We start from the raw sequence: 27,732 nt of genomic DNA, 5'->3' as shown, positions 1-27,732 counted from the left end.
GTGTGCTGCTGCCACCACCCCCTAACCAGCCTGATCACTTCCTACTCTCCCAAGATTCACTTTGTCTTCACTTACAGCTTCTCCCAAATAATAAGAACCAATTATGTAACTAAGCAGTGCTATAATCATGTTTTTTGCTGATGAATGCTTGTCGTATTTGGATCAAATGTCATATTTTAATCACATCCATAATTACTTTCTCTTCAGATTAAAATTCTTGTATTCAAGGGAGAGCATTCCATTCACAAGCAATTGGATGAAAGTCTTATTAGCCCTCGGCAACTAAAGATGATGTTACCATGGAAACAAATTGTTCTGCTATCAATCACTGGATGCCTTGCAGGTAAGGTATTTAATACATATTATATTTGAGTCCCACTGCACTTGTTTATTTCACCACAATGTCTCTCCTTATAAATGTGTTTTCTGATGCATATTCATTACAGGATAATATTACTACGGTCACACAGACTGAATGCTAGTCTGTAAGGTGTTATAGGAAATATAGAGTTTAATCCATTACTGAAGAAAACACATAATCAGAAAAGTTATATATATATATATATATATATATATATATATATATATATATATATATATATATATATATATATATATGTAAATAACAGAAAAAAATATCTTCTTCCTGACCTAGTCAGATTCAAGCTGTCTCACCTACCTTGGAGACAAGTGTTTTTAACAAGGCCTTGGGTTGGTGGTGCCTGTAGGTGCTAGTTCTTATTCAGTGTTGTGATGGAAACCCTTGAAAATCACTTAAGCTGATAACAATCATTATGACATCTGAAGTGACATGTTGTCTGGCTTTAGATTCTGGGACCTCAAAAAATACAGACACCATAGATGTTAGTCTGCATGGCTTTTTATTCAAATTTGCATTGGGGAGAGCTTGTTAGACCTATGAGGTGAATTTATTTGACGTGAAGCTAGTTGTTTGATCATTAATGAATAGCCCTTTCTACTGAAATGTGACAGATTTGTCTAAATGTATTTATTTATTACTGTAATTTGGCTTCAAGCTCATTTCAACTTGTCTTTATTTCTGAACAACAAAGTGTTGGTTGTCATATCTTGTTCCTCAAGTGAAATGTGCTAATTCCTTGACATATTATTTTACCTGTTTAAACCACATGTAGAAGTGCTAGCCACATGCTGCAATCTGGTAGCAGTAGGATATTAATTAGGCCTACTCTCGCCGTCTGTTGACTCTGCTTTCATTTCATTCAAACCAGCTTGTGTTCCACATCCTTTCCTTTTAAGCTGCTGGCAGATGAGCGCATCATTATGTCCTCAATTAACCGGTGCATGTGTAGTATGACTAAGATGTTCTGAACATAGATCACTGATTTATGTATCAACCTTGTCACTTACAGGGAAACATTAATTTCTGTATGAAAACTGGCTTTAGTGGTCAACTTAATTCTGCAACACACTGAACACCTGAGTTCAGTTGTATCACTCAGTATAAGTGAGCTCTACTGCATTAAACTCTCTCAAACCTTTCAGTTAAATAAATATTTACACAGTAATGAAAGCATTATATGACATGTTTACCGTATTTTTATTTTCTTTGCATTTTTTCAAGGGAGTTTTAAAGCAAGGCGATTCATTATGTTGGACAGTAGCAACAATATGATAATGTATCCTGATGATAAAGTGACATAGTGAGATCTGGCCCACCATGCAAAAATGTTCAAGGTATTTTCTTTATTATTCCAGTGTCAGGTTCATCTAAAACATACCTAATATGCCAACATTACTGCTTAACAAGGGTTACTGGGATTTGCCCTTCTTAATGCCAGGTAGGTAAAGGGTGTACACAACACACCTTAATGCATTTCTTTGCTTTTCTTTGGAAAGGGATATGCAGTACTATATGCAGGATATTGAAAAAGTACTATACACAGATTGTCAGAAAGTTGCTCAATCTCTGCAAGATAAACCATTTGTCCTCACACTGTCTGTGTTTCTGCTGTATTCTTATAGTACTAGCTATAGTACTAGTAGTACTGGCTTGTACTACTATAGACTTTCTCCCCTTTCCCCAGCCTATACAGAAGATGTCATATTTCAGGGGGCAAGATGGAGGACGGAGCCAAGTGACCTCATTTTACCGATCAACTCCCCAGACCAGCAGGCTACCATCACGTGCGAGGCGGAAGGGAGCCCTCCTCCACAGTACAGGTAAATTTAAACATCAAATCCCCACACGCCTTGACTCAAATTTCTATTCCTGCTTTGACTCTACATGCACATCACATGGTGAAAATCCATCCCTGCTTAATTGTTTGTGAATCTTCATTGCTACTTCCATGGATATCAACAAGGGGAAAAGATAGCGTTGATTGCTATTGATTTGTTAAAGAACAACGTTTTCTGGACATAAATGCTCGAGAGAGATTACGCACCATCCAACAAAAAGACAAGCTTCAGAGAGCAACTGCTTAATTGAGCATCCATTTCCACTTGAAAAAAGCTTATCTATCTCAGCCTAGGCTATGAAGTAGAGTTAGAGTCAGGGAGCGGCCAATGTGGTTGATGAATATGCCAACACCTCAGATATGAGTGAGGTTAACTTTATTAATGATACGTTTTAAGCCTTAGTACGGCTAAAGCTGATGATTTATAATATGACGCATGGCTTAAGAAATCATTAGGAGAGAAAAGGAGATTCCACCAACTCATTTGCACCACAGATCCTTTGATATCTCCCCGGCTATTCCCCAGCGGAGCCTGAAAATGGCAGCTGGCGTTTTTTTTTTTTTGTTGTAGATTGTGTTTCGGAGCTTGGTCAGCACCATGTAGATGCACAGCAAGCAGGGGAGAGAGGCTATAACCTTGGGAGGGACATTCTGTTAAATCATTACATTTCCTAAGTCTGTGCTGAAAACATAGTCCAGGCACAACAGCGGGGGTATAGTTATACTTGTTGTTTGCAACCTGAGCTATGTCAAGATATCCAGTTGAAATAGAAGCCAAAAATACAATTTGCATTATTTCAACCGCAACATAAAACATTTTGCTGTTCACTTGGAAGAGGTTTTCTCTTAGCGTAGCACAAGGTAGCTATTTTTGGCCAAAAAAAATAGCTTTCTCAAACATACTCTAGCCCCATTAATAACATTAGCAATGAGTAAGTCATAATGAGCCCTCTTCCATTATTCCTTCTTTTATTCTTCCTGTGTTTTTACAATAATTATCTTTCCTTAACTGAATCAAGGATCTAAGGACATATTGTAAATTCCCTTGAGACAAAATTTAATAAAATTGACTTGACTTGAATTACCTAGTGGAGAATTTTGTCAGTGTCAGATATATTTGCCAGGACTAGGTGGAGACTTAATTATAGACATGGTGGTGACAGGAACACAGCTCCAAATGACTGCTTATGTTAATGATATTAGTTAATAGTTTTCTAATGCTTTAGTCATATAAAGGTTAAAAGGTAATAACTTGTCAAATGTGTGAGCTCATTGTGGAGGAGACCCTAAGTGACCAAAAATAAACAAAATCTATCAAAAGCAGCATTAAGTTCTTTGATTTAAAACACCAAATAATGTGTACTTTTTATTTTTGCAGCCTCAATACACCATCAATTCTTAAGGAGGTCTTGTGATGAAATAAGTTTTTAATACCCTTTTTATTGCTCTGGTTTTATATAAAGCTATTGTTTCAGTTTATTCTGCTTCTCTAGTGGACCTTGTATGGCTTCTCTCTTGTTTTCATCCATTTTTAGTGAATTCTCAGAGCTGTAGTACCTGGACTTTACACCATTTCGTATGAAACATCACATTTCTCATTGTGATTATATTTATCTAGGAAAGGCGCTACACCGGGATTAAGTGGTGCATCACATTACAAACCTGTGTAGCCCCCGTTCACCACCCTACAGGGTTTTTTATTTAATTATTTATTTATTTTAGATTAAAAAAAAATATATATGTAAAATTATTAACCGGACATTCTGTTCCCAAACCCGATCCTCGACTTTGTGCTCGTGCTGTGCATTTTGACAGTCTAAGGGTCAATATACTTCTTGTTGTGGCTGCACTGTGGATACTACTCCTTTACTTTCTGACATTATGACAGAAATTCCATCTGAAATATTTGCGTTCAGTTTTCTGATTATGCAAATGGAATAAAAGCATTTGTTGCAAACTCCAATTGTTGTATTATTGATGTATTGTGTTGTTGTTAATTGTGGCTGCATGGGTTTTGTCTGGTCTGAAGTCTTTCATCTTTGCCCATGAAAGATGTTCTTGTCATTGCCTTGTGGTCACTTGTATTAGGGTTATAGCGATTTTGGATTTTGGATATTCTGAGGCCAAATTCAATTAAAATCTGCATTTATATTGAATGAAATATGTAGCACATCTGCTTTTATTAAAGTTACTCTGATATAGAAATTAACTATTTTCTTAGCAGCGTTGATATTGGTCAAGCTCCCCTTGAACACTGGGGGAGAAAATACAGTGCATCTTGGTCAGTAGATCCACTTACCCTTAGTTATGAATACAAAAATCTAAAACCAGGTAGTAAAGTCCATTCAAGTCAATTACCAAATGCAATCCAAAAGGAAGGAGGCCATTGATGATTTATTCGAGCAAAACACGTAAATGTTGTGGTTTGTGGCAGACACGGTAATCCCTCTGCCTAAGCCTCTCGATCGGTGTCTCAATGTCCAGATTCGGAACAATAAGCCACTGGTTTATCAGAGCACGGTCATCATACTACAGCTATGGCAGCCTATGAAAATGTTCTGGGTTGTAAGTTTTCATATTTGTTTCGCAGCCAGGAAATAAACAGACACGAACCATTATGTCTCTCTTCACTTCAAGTTGCAGGCTAGTCGTCTTTCCTACATTCTCACATATGCTATGCGTCTTCTGGCAACACACTCACCCTGCCCCCTGCCCCCTGCCTCCTGCTCAGGTGCGTCGTTAGACCTGGGCATTCGAGGGTATAGCTATTCTCTTAGGAATAGCCCCAGACCTCTGTCGTCTGATAAAAAAACCAAAACACATGTCCACAATGACAAGTACTAACTTATAAATCCAACTCAAAGCAGAATGACTTGCCGGTGTTTGGATTTAATGAGTGACCGTGTTAACTGTGGAGACTTTCAGCTGAGTGCCTCCGCGGTTGCTGTAGTTACTGAAGATGATGAAAACAGGATTATGTTTTTAAGAGAGATACTCATAAACTGTATAAAAAGGAGATACTCTGAGATATGTTTTACAACACCAGGGTGACAGATTTGTGTTGATCTCTTAACTTTCATTTATTTTCGCACAATGGCATGGCTATGAATCTCCTTAAAAAAGTCTTTTTAAGTGGTTACTAAAATTTTACGCACATGTGTTTACAAAAGAAGGTTTCAAAGACAAAACAATTGATTAAGAAAATTAATTAGCGATAGATATTATTAGGGTGAACTCGCTCTCCTCCTGTTTACTGTAACAAAAAGCAAAGTACAAAACGCGACTGACACATAAAGACTGATCAAGTAGATAACATTATCATCACTACTCATCACGGATGCTGTGGTATCGGACATGGTAAAATACATTATAGAAAAATGACCCAGCAGACCAGAATGAGATGCACACTGCCATTTAGGAAAACCAGCTGGGAACCACTAACAATAAGACAGGTCTAAAATGTAAACTAGAAACTCCCCCGTATAATTGCTGATGTAATACTGCATATAAACAGATATTTAATGGTAATACGGAAGTAGATAAGTAATTTCATAGGCTGTTTGACAAGTTTGAAAATCCTGCCTAGTTGGTTTGAATATTAGAGTAGAGGGAGCACATATGATAAAGTTAGAATAGCAGGTTGTCATTTGTGTTTATGCTTATAACCCTTTCTGGTTAACTTAGTATCGTCTAATTTTGTTTCCATCACTTCGATGCTCCCCTCCAACTTGCCCACTTGGCAACACCGTGAATATATGAACAGGAAACCTGACAGTTATTCAGTTGACAAATAGTCTAGTGTCGTGCCAGATCACACTCCAGGGCTCAGAGCTGTGCTTTATGAATACACCTGTCACTGTGTTTACTATGAATCCGCTGTAACACGGGATCAAGGGCACAGCAGTGATTGGAAAGGGGGAATAAAAAAGTACTCTTGCTGGAGTCTGCTATCATGTAATGTTTCAGGCAGATAAATGACTCTGCTTTTGTTTACGGGTCAGTTTGGGGTAACAGGGACATGAATAGGATTGGGAGGGAGGGTGTAATTGAAGATGCTTTTGTGTTTTATTTGCAGCGTAGAGTCAGATACCAGGGTTAAATCTAAAGTTGAACTGGTTTTTCATCTTTTGGAGTGTTACTTTTATGGGGTGAGAGGAATATATGACCCTTAGGTCTATGAGATCGTTTCAAAACCAATGGGATAAAATGCAGGCATGCTGTCTTAAATTAAGTTTAAGCTGATTCATGGACTTTGAATTATTCACTCTGTTGCTGTTGATGATTATGATTTTATTTTTTATTTTTTTACTCTTACTTTGACTACAAGCATCATATAACAACGCAGTTCATGAACAAGACTATAAATTGTAATTGTAAATGGCATTACTGTATGCTGTACTGCCATATATGCTGGTAAGGGTTCATGACTGAATATATGTTTACACAAATACATTTTTTTAAATTTTTTAAGCTGATAGACACACACTCACACAAAAACACTCACACTGATACAGCGTGGTTTTAAGTAATTTTTGTTGTGTTACATTTGACTTGAAAGCCAAACAAACATCAATTTATTAAAAAGCAGCAGCAATAACCTACTAAATATAATTGTACAGAGCCCCCCAGTCAGAAGTTGAATTTCCATTATCAGTTCTAAGCTCTCTCTCTCTGTGTGTGTGTGTGTGTGTGTGTGTGTGTGTGTGTGTGTGTGTGTGTGTGTGTGTGTGTGTGTGTGTGTGTGTGTGTGTGGGTGTGTGTGCGTGCGTTTGTGTGTGTGTGTGTGTGTGTGTGTGCGTTTGTATGTGTGGGTGTGTGTGCACGAACAGTAGGTGGTCTGTGTGGTCACTGCCGTCTCTGTGGGTGTCTGGCCTAAAGGAAAGTCAGGTGAGCCAGTGCTGCAGTACAATCCCCGGTCTATTTGATGAGGAGACCTCATGCAAAATTGATGTGAACCTCAAGGTCACAGGAAGTTCATTCCGAGCATGCTCAGATGAGCTCGCGCCTGCAGCACTACGCAGTAAATAGGAATGTTCTCCTACTCTGTTGGATTTACTGTAAGCCCCTCTCCACCTGATGTGGTGTTGGATTTAATATGATTCAGTTTGGACTATGCTAAAATTACGACCTCTGCTCTGCCTGAGTCACCTCTCTGTATTACTGATGCAGTTTGTGTTTTAGAGGGAATTATAATGGAGGATTCACGGACACACCAATACAAAGAACAAATATTGAGTGGGGTATTGTATTGTGGTTGCCTGGCTTGTGACCCCTTAAAACAAAACTGTTTACTCTTTTGCACTGATATTAAGCAATATTTACGTAAAGAAGATCCGCCATTACGGCAGCTTTGCTTTATTACTCTGAACCAAACAACGCCAAAATAATGGCACCCCAGTGTGTGATTCTGGAAGCTTTAAGAGGCATGACGTGTAACACAACAGCATTGGCATCTAGTGGGTAGATGCTAGATCACACCCGTTTGACGTGTCAATATGAATACTTCACAGGCATAAGCACTTTTGCAACATTTAATAGATGGTTATTTGTCCCTGCTTCAACGCGGCACTGGTACCAGTCATCAATGCAGCCAGGGACTGACTGTAAGCGATATATTGTGGCATTTTCTCCTCACCAAAATCTATACCAAAATCTAGACATATTCCAGCAGAAATGTGATTACAACCACTACAGATGTTACTGCAGTGTTTACATTTTACTGCTACATTTAGCCACAGCTATAATGTCAGAGAAAGCTGTAATCTTGGCTGTGGATGTTAAGTTCTGCCCAATTTCATATCACATTCCTGCTGGAACAATTACATTACAAGTGTGTACTTTTATTGCCTATATTGGTGATTTTGTAATTATAGAAAGTGTTGCTATAATGTGACTCGACAGGCATTTAACAGCTACACGTAGCTACATGCTACGTGTAGCAGGTTTCCCTGACATCTTGGTTGTAGATGTTGTGTAGTGTTTGGTTTAAAAGCCTTTATTGGTGATTGTTTCGCAGTAGAAAGTGCAGCTATTCTCTGTTACAGACAGTCAAGGCAGACTGTATCTGTATCATGTGTGTGTGTGTGTGTGTGTGTGCGTGTGTAGTTCATTTTACCTATATATCGATTTGGCTCTGAATACCTCTACCCCTATTGTGTACCTTTAATAGAGAATGGCAAGGCAGAATAACAGTGTTATATTCCTGCCTTGACCAGACTTTGTAAAAGGAACTAATGATTACTAGCAAAACCCCGTCAAACCCCCATCTGTTTCCTTAGTATGGACATGAGTTGTGAGCACTTCTACTAGAGAGATTTTCTTCTTGGATTGTGTGATTTCACTTAGAGGACCAGAGGTGAAAATATCCATTATTTCAGATGAATTTGCAAAATTAGAGAATTGTCATACAGTGAGTGTTTGGTACACATTGCACAGAACTCACTATGTTTCTGAAATTGTTCACAAGGCAAATTGTCATCTGTTAGCTCAAATCAAATCATTTTGCTGTCTTATAAGTGGTGGGGACACCACTCCACCTGTTAGAAGACGAAGCGAAAAATTTGAGCATATGCAATTAAATCAGTGAAAGATCACTTCATTAAAAGATTGCATTTCTCTAGTATTTTCTGTGTTGTCCCTTTGCGATAAAGAGACTATTCCCATCTGGGTTTATAAAGATGCTGAGTACAATGTGTTTCTTCATGTGTGTGAAGTGTGAAGGCTCACATGTTTTCACTTGGGCTTCTCTTGCTGTTACTATGTGGGAAGTTGCTAGTGTGGGTTTGTTATTTTGTTCACAACGCTCTAGTAATGAAGAAGAGTGACATAAACGTTTTCCATTTAGGTAAAATTTTGCCGCTTGGAAAGTTTCAGGACAAGGCCCTCTCAAATGTCCACTCACTTGGCGTGTCTCCATTACAAAAAAGGACCCTAGAGGGATTTACCAGGGGAGGTGACGTATCACTCTTAATGGGTTTTGATCATCGGGTAATCGTTACTACACCAGAACAGTGCTCCGGCACTTCTTTCTCAGAAACAGAACAGTTGCAATTTAAATAATCTGGTCGACATACGTACAGACAGTTTTATGAGCATTTCAGTATCTGCCAATTATTAAAAAGTATGTTGTTCAAGAAAGACAATCAAAATAGGGCTGGCTGGTGGAATAGTTGTTAGAGCAGTCGCCCCATGTAAAGAGGCTGAAGGTCCTCGAGGCAACGGCCGCGGGTTCGACTTCGACCTGCAGCCCTTTGCTGCATGTCTCCCCCTCTCTCTCACCCCATTTTCATCCCATAAAAGGCTTGAAAAATAAATGCCAAAAAAGAATTAAAAAAAAAGAAAGAAATACAAAGTAAAAATAAAGAGTTTGTTGTCATTTTGCAATTAAGGTCCCCCTACATTCACAATGTCAACTCATGCACCAAGTTACATGAGAGAAGACACTCCACCGTAAAATTTCCTGTAGTTGTCAAAAAGTGTGTGCTACTGATAACAGGCTTGCACCGGTGCAGAGGACGTTATGTAGCATATCTCCATTCAGGAATAGCTCAGAACGTGTGTGTGTGTGTGTGTGTGTGTGTGTGTGTGTGTGTGTGTGTGTGTGTGTGTGTGTGTGTGTGTGTGTGTGTGTGTGTGTGTGTGTGTGTGTGCGTGCGTGCATGTATGCCATCGAAGAGAGAGTCAGGGGAGGAACTCAGAGAAGACAGCTGTAGTTTGTGGAAGTAAATGTGAGTGTAGTGTTTCATATTGAGCAAATATATTGCAGTCATCAGAAATCAGAGTTTTGGCCTTTTGTGCCTTTATTTGGACAGGAAAGTTGGAGGTTGACAGGAAAAGAGAGAATGTGAGAGAGAGGGAGAGGGTGACATGCAGCAAAGAGTCGTTGTTCGGAATCCAAGCCTGGCCGCTGCAGCACTTATTTTAACACTGGCGTACACAGATTTCCGGTAGTTAAAAAAATAGCACTACACCACAGAATAAAATGGACTACTCTCTCCTTTGCAGTTATTGTGGCGTTTAGTACTACCTATGGCACATCCAGCTTAAAGTTATATCCAATCAGCAACCAGGCTTTTTTACAGGTGAGCTCTTCAGCATGGGCCAAGAAAAGCCCGGTCAAACGGCCTTTAGGAGCAGCTCACATTCAAATCATGGGCATTTCGGCAAGGGATACCCACCTTACCAGGTGGTGTTTCCATTTGACTGTAATGGAAACACCACTATAACTGCCATTAAAATGTGAAAAGTATCCTTTAAAAATTTCAGATTGCATTTATGTTAACTATTTACTCAATAACATCCACCTTTTTTTGGATTCACCTGAAAAAGGAAGATAATGTTTCCCATGTCTTCTAATAGCAGAGCCTGTCTCAGGTGTTTCTGCTGCAAGAGTAGGTAGGTGGCTTACTGATTGTGTCTGTGCTGCAGGAACACCATCACATCCGACCCGCTGTCTGCTCCAGGGGTATGTGATCTGTACAGGCTGTCCACCTTCCTCTCCCATTAAGTTCAATCATGCTGGGAGGCTGCAAGTCTAACTAGCTCCCCATCCTTTTCCATTTAACCTCCTCCTCTCTTGTACATACAATCATCCTGCATGCCTTTGGCACAAACAGGGGAGGAAAAGGACAATGGAGATATCGAATGGAGGAATACAAGAATGTCATAAAAACAATTAAAATATAATGGTAAAGATGGTGTTTTATTCAAACTGTTCATATTGGATATCAGAGTTTGTGTTTATTATTAGAAACATGAGCTTTGCCATATTGTACATAAGTAGTTTTGTTGGAACAGTGACAAAATCAGTCAGATTAAATGACTGGCACAGACTGTTAGATGAATAATGCAAGCTACAAGATGAAAGACAGATTTGTCTTTTGTAGTCTGTCAGGCAGGAGACTGGGAAGAGCCATGACTGGCTTTAAGACTGCATGAAGCATCATTCTAACAGCCTGTTAGTTTGCCTGGGAGGTATAATGAATGATATTGATTTTTTTCCCCCTCTTCATCTTTGGAATTGTCATTTCACCATCCTGTCACAAAGGTAGATTTATAATGATTATTTGTTTCTCAAATTCTATAAGGAAGGGGAAACATAGTCGGTCATATTTTTTACTGTTCTGAGATAACGTCTTTTTACCCTCCACGTCTGTATAGGTATCACTCAGTTTGCATCTCTTTCAAAATGTGGCCTATGTCAGGCCTAGATTTCAGAGAATAACCTATAAAGTGTTTTCATTGTTCTGTAGGACCATTATTATGTGTTTTGTCTCTGCTAGTAGCTGTGATTAATAGCCGTCACTTCCTGAACTGAGCTCGCATGACAAAGTATTTTGTGACCTTTCTTTGAAGGAAATGGTCTGTAGACAATGTAATATGAAGGTGTCAGAAACGCGAAAGCACAAACATGAACTAATTAGAAAGTGCTCAGAGAGAGAATAACTCTTTGTCATTTTAATAACACAAAACATTAAGGCAATTTGAATCAAATCATGCCAAAATGTGCAGAGAAATATGCAATCACGCGATGCTTTTGACATGTTTTCATTTTTTTGTTCAAGTAAGTGCAGTAATTCCTCCAAAAATAGTAACAAGACATATAGTATAATAATAGCAGCTCAGTGGGGCTGTAAATGCTAACATGTTAACAATGGTATTGCTATATGAATGTTTAGCAAGTATAATGTTTGCCATGTTAATCATGTTAGTTCAGTGTGCTGGGAGGAAGTATTAAAATGTTGAACTTTTTACTTCACTACATTTACTTGGCAGCACTGTGCATAATACGTTTTTTTTATAAACCTATAATGAGAAAATAAAATGCTATACATATATACATGCTTTACATAAAGTAAATTAGACCACACAACATTCCTTAAATGAGAATCATCAGCTCCACTCCAACTGGCTAAAACATCAAAATGCAGCTTAAATATTACTGCATTTATAATAATAATAATAATAATAATAATAATAATAATAATAATAACAATAATAATTGTAGTAGCATAATATATAATAATTTAACATTGTATTGAGTATTACAATAATACTAACTGAAGTTAGCTTTTAAATGCAATACTTAAATTGTGATATTGCTACTTTTGAGTAGAAGATCACTTCTAGCATGATAACTTGTGCTAATTTGCACTTAACACAAAAAAACATCTTAGGCTGAATGTCATTAGTTTTGCAGGTATGTCATAACAAGAGTATTGGACAAAGTAAAATATTGATTTGAAAAGTCAAAAGAACACCGTTATTACATTGAATTTGGAGGTGGACATGAATGTGTGTAGCAAATTTCATGGCAAGCTGAAAAGTCAGGGATTGCCTAATTCGTTCGGATACATCTAATAAATTGTTACTCTCTGTACAAACTGTTAAGCAAATCCATCCTGTAGAGGTTTAGATTTTACTGGATAAGTGGAAAATTTGACCTGCTGTTGTGGTGCTAAATGAAAAGTCAGTGGGTAACTAATGTCATTAAGATGTATCATCTGGTACCATTAATACTTGTTCCAAACTTCATGACAAACCATCCAAGATCGATCCAATATTTCACCCTAAGCCACAAATGTAAACTCCATGGTGGTGGCTCAGGAAAAGTGTGGGTTCACCAAAGTCATCCTCTTGGGAACCTGAATGTCTGTATATACTTGTTTATACAACCAACAGTTTAGATATTACAGTCAAAGCAATGGATCAACCCCGTGTCACTGCAGACATTTTGGAATAAGTCAAAATGCTCATAATACACACCATTTTTACCTGCACAAAACACTTATTCCTTAGGTCATGGTCTGGACAAATTTCAGTGGAATCTGTATTTGACATATTCTGCTAGTCCACTACAGGCTGGACCAAACATATCTCCTCCTTAGGAAGCAATTTAAAACTGAGGTGAAATAAAACCTATTTCAGAATGCAAGTAGGAGAAAATAGCAATGCTCACCACAGCAGATTTTCTCAGTTTTGGAGTTTTGCCTACATTTGTAAAATAAATACTTGAAAGAAGTCAAAGTGTTGAAAACTGGGTCATTCTTTATGTCAATAAATGTTTACAATGTGCTGCAATGTGCTTTACAATGTGGGATTTTTTGTGTTTACAATACAAAACCCTACTCTTATTACAGACCTTTTATCTTCTCAGCATGATTTGACCAATCAAATCGATCTCTGTGATAAACACGTGCATCTCAAGGGGACTCAGCTACTGATTGTGTTTGCGTTTTTCCAGATGGTCACTAAACGGAACATTCATTGATCTGGGGAATGACTACCGGCGTCACGCGTCTGGGGGCAGCCTGATCATTAGCAATCTGGACAAGGACCAAGACAGCGGGATATACCAGTGCATGGCATTCAACACGTGGGGGTCCATTCTCAGCCGCAAAGCCAGCCTGCAATTTGCATGTAAGTGATCCTACAATTGCTAACACGTTTCTGGCACAACTCTCAGATAGTTATGACATATATCAGACTTGATACATCAACATGTGTGTAATATGGTTGTAGCCCAGCCTCCCCCTTTTTTTTTTTTCATTTACCTTTCCGATTTCTCATGTAGATTGCCTGAGAATAGATTTCAGAAAGGGGAAATGGTAATCGAATGAAATGTCAGATGCAACAAACACAGTGGGTAAGGCAGCTTCTGATTGCGTCTCAACTCCATTGATTTTCATTAGTGGTTCCAACTCTGACACAGTGACGGCTCCTGACTAATTTGTTAGGGGGGGGCAACTTTTGGGATAATGGCTAAGATGACCCGTTCAATGCATCAAATCATAATAAATAAAAGTCACACAGCTAACTTGACAGTGTTTTGGTTATCCTGCTCAACCACTAGATGACAACACCAAACATAAATTATACATAATGTACAGTTGTTTTGTAAAACTATATCAATTTAAATGTCTCAAATAAAATCAATTTGGTTCCACAATAAAACACTTCCAGCGTGGCCATTGACAGATATATTGTCATCTACTAGTTAAATCCCTGCTGACACAGTTTACAGTTTCTAGCCATCATGGATGCCATAGTGATAATAAAATGAAACTAATTATACTATCATTAAAACTGTAATTAATAAAATCTTTCAGAACATATTCAGTATATATTTGGCTGGTCATATGCAATCAATACAGCTATTTACAATTCAACATTTGGAGAGTTCAACATAACACAACTCACCATTTAATAGCACACTCATTCATCACTTGTATTGAAATTAGCTCGCCTCTCTTTCAAGCAGGTAAAGTGATCAATTACCCTCTCATTGAAATCAGGTATGCTCCTGACAAGTTCTCTCTCCATGGAAAGCATGGCCAATGCATTCAGACATCCCTGTGCTATTGTATTTTTCAGGAACGTCTTGATTCTCTTTAAGATGGAGAAACACCCCTCAGCTTCGGCTGTTGTCATTGGAGTGGTTATAAGGATGTTCAACAGCGCCACAGTCTCAGAGAAGGTTTCCTGGAGGTTGTAGCTCTGTAGAACCTGGTACAGAGCCAGTGCACCACAGCAGCTCCTGAAGTTTAGACTTGCATAGATGAGAGAAAGTTCAGTCCTGAGCTTCTCCTTGTGTAGCATGGGGTACGCCCTCACGTGGTATTAAGAGCTTCTTCAGGGAATGTTTTTCAGATGCTGGTCAAACAGCTCTCCCTCTAGCAGCACGGCACTCACAAGGTGAACCTGTCTTTGGTATGGCACATGATTGTGTTGCAGACCTGTTAGAAAAAATAAATATGTATAGTCAGTAACACACTATTCTAAAAATATATTCTACTGGTGTTGGCATGAATGTGATATACTGTATCTACTGTCTAAATCTTCCAAGGTATGCCTTTTGTTATTCATGCAGACTTATACTGCATCATTGTGAGCATAATAGATAAGTAATGGGTGAGTAAAAAAATGACTACCATCCATTATTGAATCTAACTCTGTAAAGATGTTAAAGAGGATGTGGTGTTTTATCACTTGGTTATTCCCACAATATTGGTCAGTAGTGAATGCAGATACCTCTTTTGACAGCGTCTGCTTCTCTTGTTCTCCTAAGGCTCTCCTTGATCTTGTGGTACCTGGTGCTTCTTGCTGCTGCTGTTGTGAGGAGCTTTGGTCCCTGAAGGGAGAGAGATCAAAAGTGTTAGAATATGAATGAGACAGTATGTCATTTTCATGATCAACAATTCCTGTCTTTAAAATAACAGTTATACTAGTAAGTAATGAAAACTGTCTGTTTTTCATAACTTTCTGGAAATGACTGACTTAAGTATCACTATTTCTGGATGTGCTGAACTTACTTATGCACACAAATGCAAATGATTAAATTGGTTCATTACTTTTGAGGTTCTATACATCATTGCCATTGCAACATGCAACCAGTTAGTAATGGACATGTGCATAATTATTATTAAAGTCCCTCTTCTGCAGCAGTTGGTACATCATGTCAACATGAGGCATGATTTGATGAAACAGCTGCACGAAAAAACAGAACCTTTAGTCCTGCAGCATCCTCAAGAAGCCAGATGCCTCCCTCAAGGTGGTGCTGTCAAATGAGCTGTCTGACATGATGGTCTCAAAGCACTCTATGAGGTCACCCAGGTTCTCATAGACAGTACTCACGGTCCTGCTGTTGAAGTTCCATTTTGTGGATGGTGCCCTAGGCAGCCTTCGTGCAACAATCTGGTCGAGAAGGGCCGTGCATTTGGGTGACTGGGTAAAAAAAATGGAAATCCCACCCAAGTCAGAGAAAAAAACTCTCACTGCTAGGATGTGCGAAGTGGCCTGCTGCATGATTAAATTCAGCTCTCTCTTCTCCTCACACTTGCACCGTCATAAGCCTGAGCAATAAGTTTACACTTGTCATCGTAAGTAAAAACGCTGTTCTGTCTCTCCAAAATTGCATCGACAGTGGAGTCAGCAGTCGTGACTAGATGGGGACAAATTCAAAGAACCATTCTTGCACAGCATGTTTTCCGTCCATGTATCTCAGCACAAGCACCAACTGAGTCTGTGTAGACACATCTGTGTTTTCATCTGCTTGGATTGCCACAGATCTAGCCGATTTAACCTCCTCCACGATACGTTCCCTGGGGGCAGATGCCATGCAATCCAGCAGCTCATTCTGCACCATCTTTGACATGCCCTTAAAGACTGTGGCCATTCTCAGGTGCTCCTCAAACAACTTTCGTTCTTGCCTCGCAAAGATAACTCAAACACGACACGGAATTTTACACAGTCAATAAGGCGGTGTAGGACATGTTGGTTTTCGCTCACCCCCATCATTGTTATCCGAGCACGCATCAGTGCGTATGACAAAAATTACGTTGGGGCTAGCCCTCCCTGAGCCCATAAAGATGCATTGTAGGGTCCAAATTTTGAAAAAAACAATCTCAACATGTGAATCTAGGAGAGTGCCTAGGGGACGGTGCTACTGGTTGGAGAGTGATATTCAAGCTGCTGATTTGAAAATAATATTAAGACCTTTATACAGTCTATGATTAAGACTTAGCCGAGCAAAATATATATATTTTTTCATGGGGCTGAAGGCCAGCTGCCTCGGCTCTGACAACATCAATCCTCAGTCCAAATGGACTCATATTTTGCCAAGTGATACGCAACCCCTGCTCGAGACTTTAAAGGAGATGAACACAAATAATGCTTAAGAAGTGTTTGCATCTTTGTAATGATCAGCCACTTCATGCATATTATATAAAGCGGTGAGTGGATCAGACAGTGGCAGGTTGTCTGCTGCTCTGTCAGCCTACTCAAAAGACTGAGTTGGAAAAGGATGCTGTGGAATGGGGTTGTACCTTCCAGACAGGCACTGTACATGTAGAGGCACCTCTCCTCTCGTGATCAAGCCTGCTGATATTGATCATGGCCCAAGGATAGAGAGCATTGCACTTCCTCTCAGGAGATGGACTGTCATTATCCCTATAGCCAGTAATGAATCTCACTTGTGGGGACGGGGTGAATTGCAGAGCTGCTTGACATTTATTGTCTTGCCTAATGCACAGTGTGGGAGATCTAGGAGATCAGCATGGCTGATACTGTGCTTTTCCATGTAATGAGGCCTCTGCCCTAAGATAGGGCTGTCACGCTGCTTTGCTTGCCTTCAAAATTCAGCTGCAACCACTGTAAGCTCACATGTTCTCCGACAGCTCACATTTGCAATAAAAACACCTGAAACGATTCATAGAATGAACGCTAAATCGCATAACTGATGAGTTCATCTTCTTCATACTGTGTTGAAGAGAAATCTAGTTTCATACAATCCGGGGTTTATTTTCATGGCTTTGTGAATCACCATTGGTATGTGGCAATAATTGGTGTACTGCAAATGCACATTAGCGCCCAAAAAATCTGGTCCGACCATACAAGAATCTGCAAAGTTTCTGTCAAACCCTGACCCCAGCCCTATCCATGGTAGTAGTTTTGGCCCAAGTTCGATTAAAAATCTGAATATGCAATGCTTTTTTATATGTGTGTGTAAGTTGTAAGTTGCATGTGAATACTTTTTAAGGGGTGTTTTCCTTGCAGTGCCATAATTAGTCACTGGGATAAACAAGCAACAAAACTTATCCCCCTTTCTCACCAAGGACCTGGGTCATACCAAGAAGTCTGACCCTCTTTTGTAAATTCATACCAAGCCAGTCAACCTGGGACAATTCAGATACAACCTGGGTCACATCCCAGTAGCAATGCATACCAATTATCTGGGAGGTTGTTAGTCACACTCACAAGTCCACCAGAACTAATGTTTTGAACTTGAATTACTTACTGTACCATTTATTAATACATCCCAATAATAAAAAAGTCAACTCAGACATAAAACAAAAATACTGAAATGGAGTTTTAATTTAATTTAATTTTAAGTATAGAGTATAATGTTATGTATTTGTAGCATAACACATTGCCATGAAGGCCTCATGCCGCCTCCCCCAGGTCTGGTATGGGGTATTGGCAGATAAGCCAGGTATCGCATCGGATTGGAATAAACTGGATTGTTGCATCTCTAGTTATGTTAGAGTGATGCTATGTTGTACCTTACCTGCCGCTACTTACTTCCTCATCACTGACAGTCTGGTGCTCTCGTACCTCCAATTCCGGCCACATATTCATGGGTGATCGAGCCTTTTCCTCGGCTGCTCCGAGGTAATGAAATGCCCCCCTGATCACCTAAGGGCCCCTCAGACTACAGATGCTTTTAAAAAGACCTTAAAACCTTCCTGTTCACCAAAGCATTTTTCTAAATGTCTTTTAGATGTTCTCCTTTTGACTTATTACTTATTTTTAATTTTACCTTTTATTTTTACATTGTTTCTATTCTGCTCTGTAGAACTTTGAGATTGTTTAATGTTAAGTGCAATATAAATAAAATGTATTATTATTATTATTATTATTATTATTATTATTATTATTATTATTAGTATTAGTAGTAGTGGTAGTAGTAGTAGTATTAGTAGTAGTTCAAATTGACAATTTTTCACCTCTACTGTAGCTAAAAACATTCCTGCTTCCAGTTTTATTGCAAGTGGCAAGTAGCATTGAGGTGCATTTATGTAAACACAAAAAAACAGTCTGTTTGTTTACATGGATCCACTAATTGGAAGATCGGTGGTATGATCCCTACCAGCCGCATGTTGAAGCATCCTTGGGCAAGATACTGAACCCCAAATTGAGAGCACATGCTTTATGCCAATCTGCATCCTGATGAGCAGGTGGCACCTTGGTACATGTACCTCTGGAAACCATCAGATTGTGTGTGTAAAACGGTGAATGTGGCAAGAAGTCTAAAAGTAAAAGTTGAGTGATTGGAAGACTAGAACAGCACCACTTACAGACTTCCTTATCTTCCTGGTTCAACCTAATCTACTGCCTCCAGTTTGCCAGTGAGGACTTATAAGCAACATTTTTGGTCCATTCCACTTCCCAAATAATTATTATTTTTATTTATTTAAAGGACAAGTACTGAGAACAGACAAGTACTGAGAAACAGACAGAAGTATAAGCCGTGTCTGATGTAATGTACACGTGTATATAGCTAAAGCTTGCTTCCCTTGATGGGCATTGATGTTACAGTATGAAATGGGTTAAAAGCTTCACTGATCATGTGTCCCTTGTAGTGCCAAACCTGCAGAAAATAACACATCATCTGGCTCTGCAGTTCACCTCAGCTCTACAGAGCCCTTTAGCGTCTTTAAGCTCACTGTTTGGTTTGGGTTTATGGCACTCAACTCTCCTGTTTGTATCAGTCTCAGTGTTCTTATCAGTGTCATCTCCAGCCACGGCTGGCAGCTGTGTTCAGTGATCACCAATCCACTGTACACTACCTGCATCAGCACCAAACAACAGACAGACACAGTTAGTCACTAGCTGGTAAACATAGTGGAACATTAGAGACAGTAAGAGACAGTAAATATTGGACCTACATTTGTCGGGTGGCTAGAAATATGACATACTACTGGATGTGTAAATACTGTTTGCAAACTCCATAAAAAAAGCCATATCAGCTTATTCAAGGCGATAATACGTTGGTGTTGTGTTAACAGCTTGTATAGCTGCTCATTAATCCCAAACAATAAATTAACCCTACAACATGTCTGCTCATTTTGGTTGTAATGATGTTGTCCAGTTTTACAGCTATCAGTCATTGTTCTATTGACTACAGTGTTATCATAACTGATGGAAAAAAAAGCCAAAGATACAAAAAAAAAAAAAAATGTTTAGAATAGCATTACCAATAACATTGAGACTGTTGTTTTGTGTGGCCTCTGGAGCAGGTAAAAGCTGCTTTGCAGAAGATCACTGTTCGACATACAGTATTAAACGTTATATATAACATCCTTACAATGGCGTCATTGCCCTAGACCAATCATCTTCAAGCTGTAGTGGCTGCTCTCTGCAATCCCTAGGTCAGTCTTTCTTTTATGGCAGAGACTGATTCTGCCTACAAAGGAATCACTGCAGCTACAGTGAGTTTGGCCTCTAGCTCTCAGAGTTACAGTATGTGGTCAGTTCACTCCAGTGAAGCCCATTATTCTTACACTCAGAGGCCAGAGAAGACAGACGTGTATCCCCTGCAGCACGCAGCCCAGCTACATCTCTGCCCTCTTCTGTGCCATTTTGTGCGATCGTGGTCAAGTCATCCTTTCCTCGTCCACTAAGTAATTATTAGTAGCTCTCTGATTCACCTCCCGCTGTTTCCAAAAGTGTTGCTGTTATAATTACCAGCTGCTGTCTTGATGCTGCTTTTTCATTCACCTGGGTATAAATCTCCCTCCAGCATCACTCATCAGAATTGTAAATGTCTTTAGGAGATGGAGTCTGTATTTACTAAGGCAGCCTGGTGAGATCAGAAGGATGTTGCATCTGACTATATTTCAAGTCAGCCACCACCTCCTGTGGCCTCCTTGGTGTCCTGCCATGACTTGGCTCTGTTTGTGTCCGTTGCGGTCATCAGAGAGCTGCTCATTAATCTTACCAACACTCTGTCCCACTTCTCTCCATAATCTTCCTTCTCCTAATTCCCCTTATCGGTCACACTGACTTTCTTTTGTTTGTGTTTGGAAGGCTTACTCTAGGCTGTTAGCCAGAGGGTGCAGACGGTGCAGACGGAGCACAGAGCAGACTGCGGCAGCTTCCCGCCATCAGTCATGAAGCCAGGGGTGGTTTATCATCCCAGGTTTAGGTTTTGTCTGCCAGCAACTGCTCATTCATTTACAAGGGGATGGATTGTGCCGAGAGTATTGATGGGGAAGCTAATGCTTTTAAGGGCAAGATTACACCACATTTAATAATGATGTTATTTATTGCTGCTGGCACTGGAAACTGTCATTTGTCATGCACACTCCCCCATGTTTCCTCAGTCCGCGCACAACGTTTCCTTCCTCGCTGCTCACTTTATCCCACTTTAGACCAATCTCTTCCCTGTGCTAAAGTGTTGCAAGGTAAACATCACCAAGTCAGGTCCATCTATTTCATCAGCACTCCAGATGCCTTTTTAAAGTGTCGTAGGATGACAGATGTCCCATGGCAACCAATGATGTGCTATTTAAGTCCCAGTGCTCAAAATGTTACATTAAAAACATGCTTGAGTGAATCGGTGAAGGGAGTTTGGGAAACCATCCTAATGGAAACTTAGGAATATATTATATATTCAGCGCTGCTGTTTTAACTTTTTTTTTTTTGCTGCAGTCTAATTTGATTTAAATCTCATGTGATTCATCAGATCTTGATACCTTCAAAACTCAAACAGTGAGGAACGCTGTCAATGTCCGTGAGGGCCAAGGAGTGGTTCTGTTATGTGGACCACCCGCATATTCTGGAGGTAAGTTAACTCTCTCTGGGTATGCCGGCTTCTGCTTCTCTTATTTAAACATGACTCATAACGACTATAATTACTTTCACTAGTTTCACATGGCAACCTTTTATAAAGGATTACTCTATTACTTAATCTACTTTATGTGTACACATGCTCTTAATAATCGTCCCCTTATGTATTTCATACTGAAATTCTACTAATCATATCCCTACTGTGGTGTTTCTTTCCTTATTCTGTCTATTTTTTTTCTTATTAATGCAGTGTGTTTCTCATATTAGTCTTAAAGGAATAGTTTGTCATTATGGAATGAATCCTTTTTTGAGTTCTTGCTGAGAGTTAGATGAGAAGATTAATACCTCTTCCATGTCTGTCAAGTTACAGCCAGCAGCCAGTTAACTTATCTTAGCACAAAAACGGCAAACAAAGGGAATAGCTAGCCTGACACTATGTGCATACAAGCACGTCTAAAGCTCACTAATCCACACATTACATCTCTTTTGTTTAACCCATCGAAATCCTGTATTATAAAACCAAGTTGTGGATTTAGGGGGAATTATGTGCTGGACATCAACTAGCTTGACATTTTGGTCAGTAGTAACTACCACACAACCTCCAAAATATAGTCTACATGTACTTTCTTATTTTTTCTATAGGTTAAACATAAGAGATATAACATGTGGAGAGGTGCTATGAATTTAGTTACCTTTGTACAGAGCCAGACTAGCTGTTTCCCCACTTTCAGTCTCAATGCAAAGCTAACCAACTGCTGGCTCTAGCCATAGAAATATGCACCTCCTCACAAAAAAGATGCTTTAATTGTTCAACTGAAGAGTCGAAAATGTATTCTTTAAATAAGAGGCCACAAATAAGAGATAGACTGCTCAGCCCCACCTCCCTGAGGATATGGACAATGGCTGCTGCCTAGCTTGTCTCCCTCTTGATACCGTAGCTTGCACATTGAAACAACCAATTTCCTACACAAGAGAGTTTGTAGCACATTGCATTGTACAGCTGGTCTATGGGATAATGGGTCAGAGTACTCTGTGTGAAATACAGTTTGACAGCTTTCCTCTGACATAGGCTACGCGGTTGGCTGCTGTAAGCGTAGCGCTATTGTGTTTTTTTCAGTTTCAGAAGTGAATGAAAGTAAAGCAGTGTGAGCCTGCTGTCCCTTTCTTCTTTCCTCATCCTCTCTCTCTCTTTCTCCCTCTTTCTCTCTCTCTCTCTCTCCTGTCCTCCTTTTCTTCATCAATTTGCTTCATAACCTTGTACTGTACTTTACTGTATAAGGCATATTTTCTGGTTCTTATTATACTTCGTTGACTCAGTATTTTTTTTCCTTTTTCCCTCAGCTACAACATTCATTATACCATAAGCCAGATACGACAATTTAAATACAATATTGTCACAAGCCCTTGTTATTGTGTCACTTTTGTAGACATGTGTTTACTCAAATATATTTTTCGGGCATAAGTCATTTTTATGTTGCATAAAAGCTCTTGTGTTGTATTACCACTCCTCACTTGACTTGTAATGGCTTACAATTCTGTCACTGCTCATTACAAGCACATAGCTAGAATGGAGGTTCTGCTGTCTATGATCTTTGTGCCTCCTGCTTGACTAATCAGAAGGAGCTTTGTATCTGCATCACTGCTCCAAGCTCGGACGCAAGATCCCATCCAAAGACACGAGGCTCGCTCCCTCTGGGGGCATCAGATATGATTGACAGTCATTGCATACACCTTTTGACTCGGACCCCTTCACCTCCAAAGTGGTAGATTGCACGGAGCGCCTCCTCACTCTTGCAAATCTGTGCAGTCAGTGTGCACTCAAAATGACACAGTAATTCATCATGGCAGGTTTCTCTTTTCTTATGGTAGAACTACAGCTTGTGAAGGGGCATCACAACATTTTCCTACTTCCTTACGTCAGTCCATCCTTCATTCAATCCATCCAACCATTCATTCGTGCCTCCCATGAACCCAGCAAGTCACTCAAGGACCTGGGGAATGGAGGCCATGTGCCAGGGGAGGGCCGATGACACGCTGCAATCCTTTTTGTTTCGCTCCCTCTCCTTGGCTCTCCCATTGCTTCTGCACTGATAGCTATATTGCATTTGCCATGTATTTGTATCTCCTACCAGGAAAACCGAGATAAGGGAAGAAAAATAGCTTGTTTTGCTAACGTTTTTAGGCCACAATGGGGTATCTTCTTTCGGTTCAGCCATACAAAGCTATAGAGGTCGATGTGTAGTACTGTATGTGTGGAGTCCGTTTTGAAAGAGCAGTGATAGCAGACCAATGCTGCTCTAAGTGTAATTGTTTTCCTTTCCACTCCAGAGCTGACATTTGCGTGGATCTTCAATGAATACCCGTACTTTGTCCAACAAGACAGTCGTCGATTCATCTCTCAGGAGACTGGGAGCCTGTACATTGCAAAAGTGGAGCCCTCAGATGTTGGCAACTATACCTGTGTGGTTAACAACACTGTGACAAGGGAGAAGGTGCTCAGCTCTCCTACACCACTGGTCCTCAGAAGTGACGGTATGTTGTTATGTTAGATTACAGGAATTTGATTTAAATCAATATTGTATGGAAATTGAAAATAAATGCATGTAACATCTTTATTTTAGCATATTCCGATCTATGGTTGTGAATGGCCATGGCCAAGCATTTTTCCGTATGTCTAGGTAAAAAATGGGCTAAATTTGCTTGGAAAAAACACTTTTTTTTCAAACATATAGGATACTTATTGTATTGTTGTTATAAATATAGCATTATAATAGTGAAATTTTCCTTAATTAAATTACAGGTCTGTATTTGTGTTCTGTTTATAAAAAGAATGCAGTTGCTGTTTGTTTAAACCAGTTAGTCAGAGAAAAGTAATCGTCTCAGTAAACTTTCTGTAGAAGTATCTACCTTCACCTCAGTGGATTACTTGGCATTATTTGCAGCAATAACATTCAAATAACTATCATAAATAAAATGCCAGTTATAGTAGTAATGAAAACAGTTGGGAAGTCCCACCTGACAAAATTATATCTAACAGATGCCTAATGATATTCAACAAGATGGTAGGACGTGTTTCACATATTCACTTCATTTCAATTCTGTTGAAAATCTTGATGGAACAATAATATTTCAATCAAATGTAGCCCAGTTTTAACCTAGATGTCTCTTGACCTCCAAATCACAAATAATTGCTGTGATGTGTTTGTGGAACTACTTTGACACTCTTTTTAAAGGCTTTTTCAGTTGTAACGGCTAGCTGTTATGAAACACTTAAAAAAGCTGCGTAGATCATTAATCAACCATTTATAAGAACAACTTTTGTGTTACCAGGTTGGCTGGTCTTTATCCTTCTCCAGCACGGCACTTTCCGGATAGCCCTGTCCCCTCAAAAATGTTAACATACAACAAAACTGCATTCTCAATTAAGTTTAGATTTTTTTTTCTGAAATTAGGTTTATCTTTGCCTTTCTAATCAAAGACTACAAAAGTCCCCATAGTAAGGAAATGGGGGTGGATAGAGGGGTCAAGCTAACTTAGGACTTTCACCATGCTTTTCGTGTCCTGTGTGAAACCATAAGTCAATTTTGAATTATTTGTTAAATGTACTTAACCTACGTAACTTAAATTATGGAACAAATGCACTTATTTGAACCTAAAGCATCAGCTTTTATAAACCTATCAGTAGTTCTGTTTCAATTCACAACGATAACCAATTTCAAAACTCTGGATGACAATCTGTTTATTAATGATCAACATTTAAAACTGCTGATGACTTATTAGAACATGAGAGTCCATAAGCACTAACAGTATCAATATAATGGCAATAATTACAACTGCATTCTTACAGAATACAACAATCAAGTGGATTCTTAACAGTTGGGCAACCAATGTGCTGTTATTAATGGCTTATAACTAATTAATACATCATTTCTTAACAATAATTAAAGCCGTTAATTACAAAGGGTCTCTTATTAGAATGTTTACAGTGTTCACTTTTGCTCTGCATGCATAAAGACCTTTGTGTTAGCTGTCCCACTATGACAGATCTTTCTTTGATCTCACACGTGTACGCTGTAAATCATTGATGTAAAAAGCTTGTCATCTGTTGTCTCCCTTTTGTAGGAGTAATGGGTGAATATGAACCCAAAATAGAAGTTCATTTCCCTGATTCAGTTCCAGCTGCGAAGGAATCAGTGGTGAAACTGGAATGCTTTGCTCTGGGGAAGTAAGTCTCACTTATTTTGTGTGTGTGTGTGTGTGTGTGTGTGTGTGTGTGTGTGTGTGTGTGTGTGTGTGTGTGTGTGTGTGTGTGTGTGTGTGTGTGTGTGTTTGAGACATAAGCTGTAGGCTCCTTAATGCATGAATTAGTGCTACTCAAGATGATTTAGGGATGCACAAGCGTAGCATTACTCATTCTCAGGATCATCTATCCAAAGGAGAGCAAGGGGCCGCAGCATGACAAGACAAGGGAGCAGAAATCAAAGTTCTTGCAAGAGCTTCTGAAATCAGAGCAATCACAGTTTGATTTGTAGGGAACGATAACTCAAAAGGCATTTGCTACAACTACTTTTCTTTTGTGCTTTATCACACTTTGATCACTGCGACTGACATTTGCCATCATCATGGGAACTTTTTTGTTCCGTCTCTTGCAGCCCCGTTCCAGAAATAAGCTGGAGGAGAACCAGCGGCATCCCTTTCCCCAGCAAAGTGAAAATTAAGAATTCTAACGGCGTCCTTGAAATCCCTAACTTACAGCAGGAAGATGCTGGGACATACGAATGTGTGGCAGAGAATCGGCGAGGCAAAAATGCTGCGCGGGGTCGTGTTTCATTCCATGGTTAGTGAACCATTTCAAAGTGACAAAAAATTCAGGAAGACGCAGGGATGAATATGTGAACCTGTTTTGTAAAGGAAACATATATTACTTGTGACCAGCAGCCTTTTAATTGACAGAAAAACCTATTTGTCTATAATGTTAGCATGAAATTACGGTTCTGCAATGGCTCAATTCTCGGAAAGTAAAAAGTAAATGTTATTTTAGAGGCCCCAAATTTTCAGTACTCAAATGTGTTTACCAGCCTGTATTCCTCCTTATGCTGATAATCCACTTTAAACTTTGATGATTTAATGCAGGCTGCTTTAACAGCTTCATGATAACACTCTTTACTAATCCACTGCCTTTACAATTAAAACACATGTTTGGAAAGGTAATCCTCTCATTTATTCCAAGCTAAACCTCACTGGCTCCAGACGATGACGGACACAGCTGTGTCCATCGAGGAAAACCTCTTTTGGGAGTGCAAGGCCAATGGAAAGCCTAAACCATCCTACAGCTGGCTGAAGAATGGCGAGCAAGTGATGGCTGATGTATGGAGATTATTCAAGATTTATCACTATGAATTTTTGCATGAAATGTTAAAGGAAAAATTGGAAAAAATGTGTGGAGCAAGGTAGGGAATGCAGATGTTTTCATATAATCCAACTAGACGCTGATATACCTAGAAAAGAAACAGTTGAAAATATTAATTGTGAATGTACCCTTTTCTGGATTACTGCATGTTCTGTATTAGATCTATCATCTAAAGGCTATAATCAACCTCTCGTTTGTTTTCCACTTGCCAGGTAAAACTACTGTTTAAATGCAAGTTACTCTCCAGCAATTTTGTACTGTGCTTTTATTATGGTGTAAACTGATTTAGAAAATAGGCAGTGGTACACTAACTTTTAGGGCCCATCCGAGCTGGTATCAGCATGTTATGTGTATCGTTATTATGTGAATAATCACCTTCGCATTTACACGTGGTATTAATAAGTATTCACTAGGGATGCCCAAGTGAGGAAATTTTCACACACCTCCATGGGCATATTAGTCGAAATATGAAAATACACATGTTGGTAATACTTCATATAATTTTCCACAACTTCACACTTCGATTGTACACATTACATTTCCTCTAGAACAGTGATTTTCAACCTTTTATGAGCCGTGGCACATTTTTTACATTTACAAAATCCTGCGGCACACCACCAACCAAAATCACACTTGTGTGAAACCTGGGCCTGTTTCGATGAACACAAAATGGATATCCTGGCAGGAATGGTAGAAAGACACACACGAAGCTCTTGCTCAACAGCTCTCAGTCTCTCTCTGTTTTAAGTTTTTATC

The 27,732-nt window shown here is 39.3% G+C and overlaps 1 protein-coding gene across 1 annotated transcript in view; it reads left to right on the top strand.

Moving 5' to 3' along the window:
- Positions 1 to 288: 288 nt before the first annotated feature.
- Positions 289 to 27,732, top strand: part of cntn3b (contactin 3b) — a gene marked incomplete at its 5' end in the record, with an annotated part of 46,480 nt that continues 19,036 nt past the window's right edge. Inside the window, 8 exons of the mRNA XM_083938467.1 lie at positions 289 to 343; positions 2,067 to 2,202; positions 13,462 to 13,637; positions 21,463 to 21,561; positions 23,895 to 24,098; positions 25,689 to 25,791; positions 26,219 to 26,403; positions 26,797 to 26,933. Of these exons, the coding sequence (XP_083794593.1) occupies positions 289 to 343; positions 2,067 to 2,202; positions 13,462 to 13,637; positions 21,463 to 21,561; positions 23,895 to 24,098; positions 25,689 to 25,791; positions 26,219 to 26,403; positions 26,797 to 26,933 (1,095 nt within the window). The remainder of the gene's footprint in view (positions 344 to 2,066; positions 2,203 to 13,461; positions 13,638 to 21,462; positions 21,562 to 23,894; positions 24,099 to 25,688; positions 25,792 to 26,218; positions 26,404 to 26,796; positions 26,934 to 27,732) is intronic.

The sequence above is a fragment of the Echiichthys vipera genome, assembly GCF_963691815.1.
Source record: "Echiichthys vipera genome assembly, chromosome: X".
NCBI lineage: Eukaryota > Metazoa > Chordata > Actinopteri > Perciformes > Trachinidae > Echiichthys > Echiichthys vipera.
The sequence above is the reverse complement of the archived record's forward strand: the minus strand, read 5'-3'. Positions and strand labels throughout refer to the sequence as shown.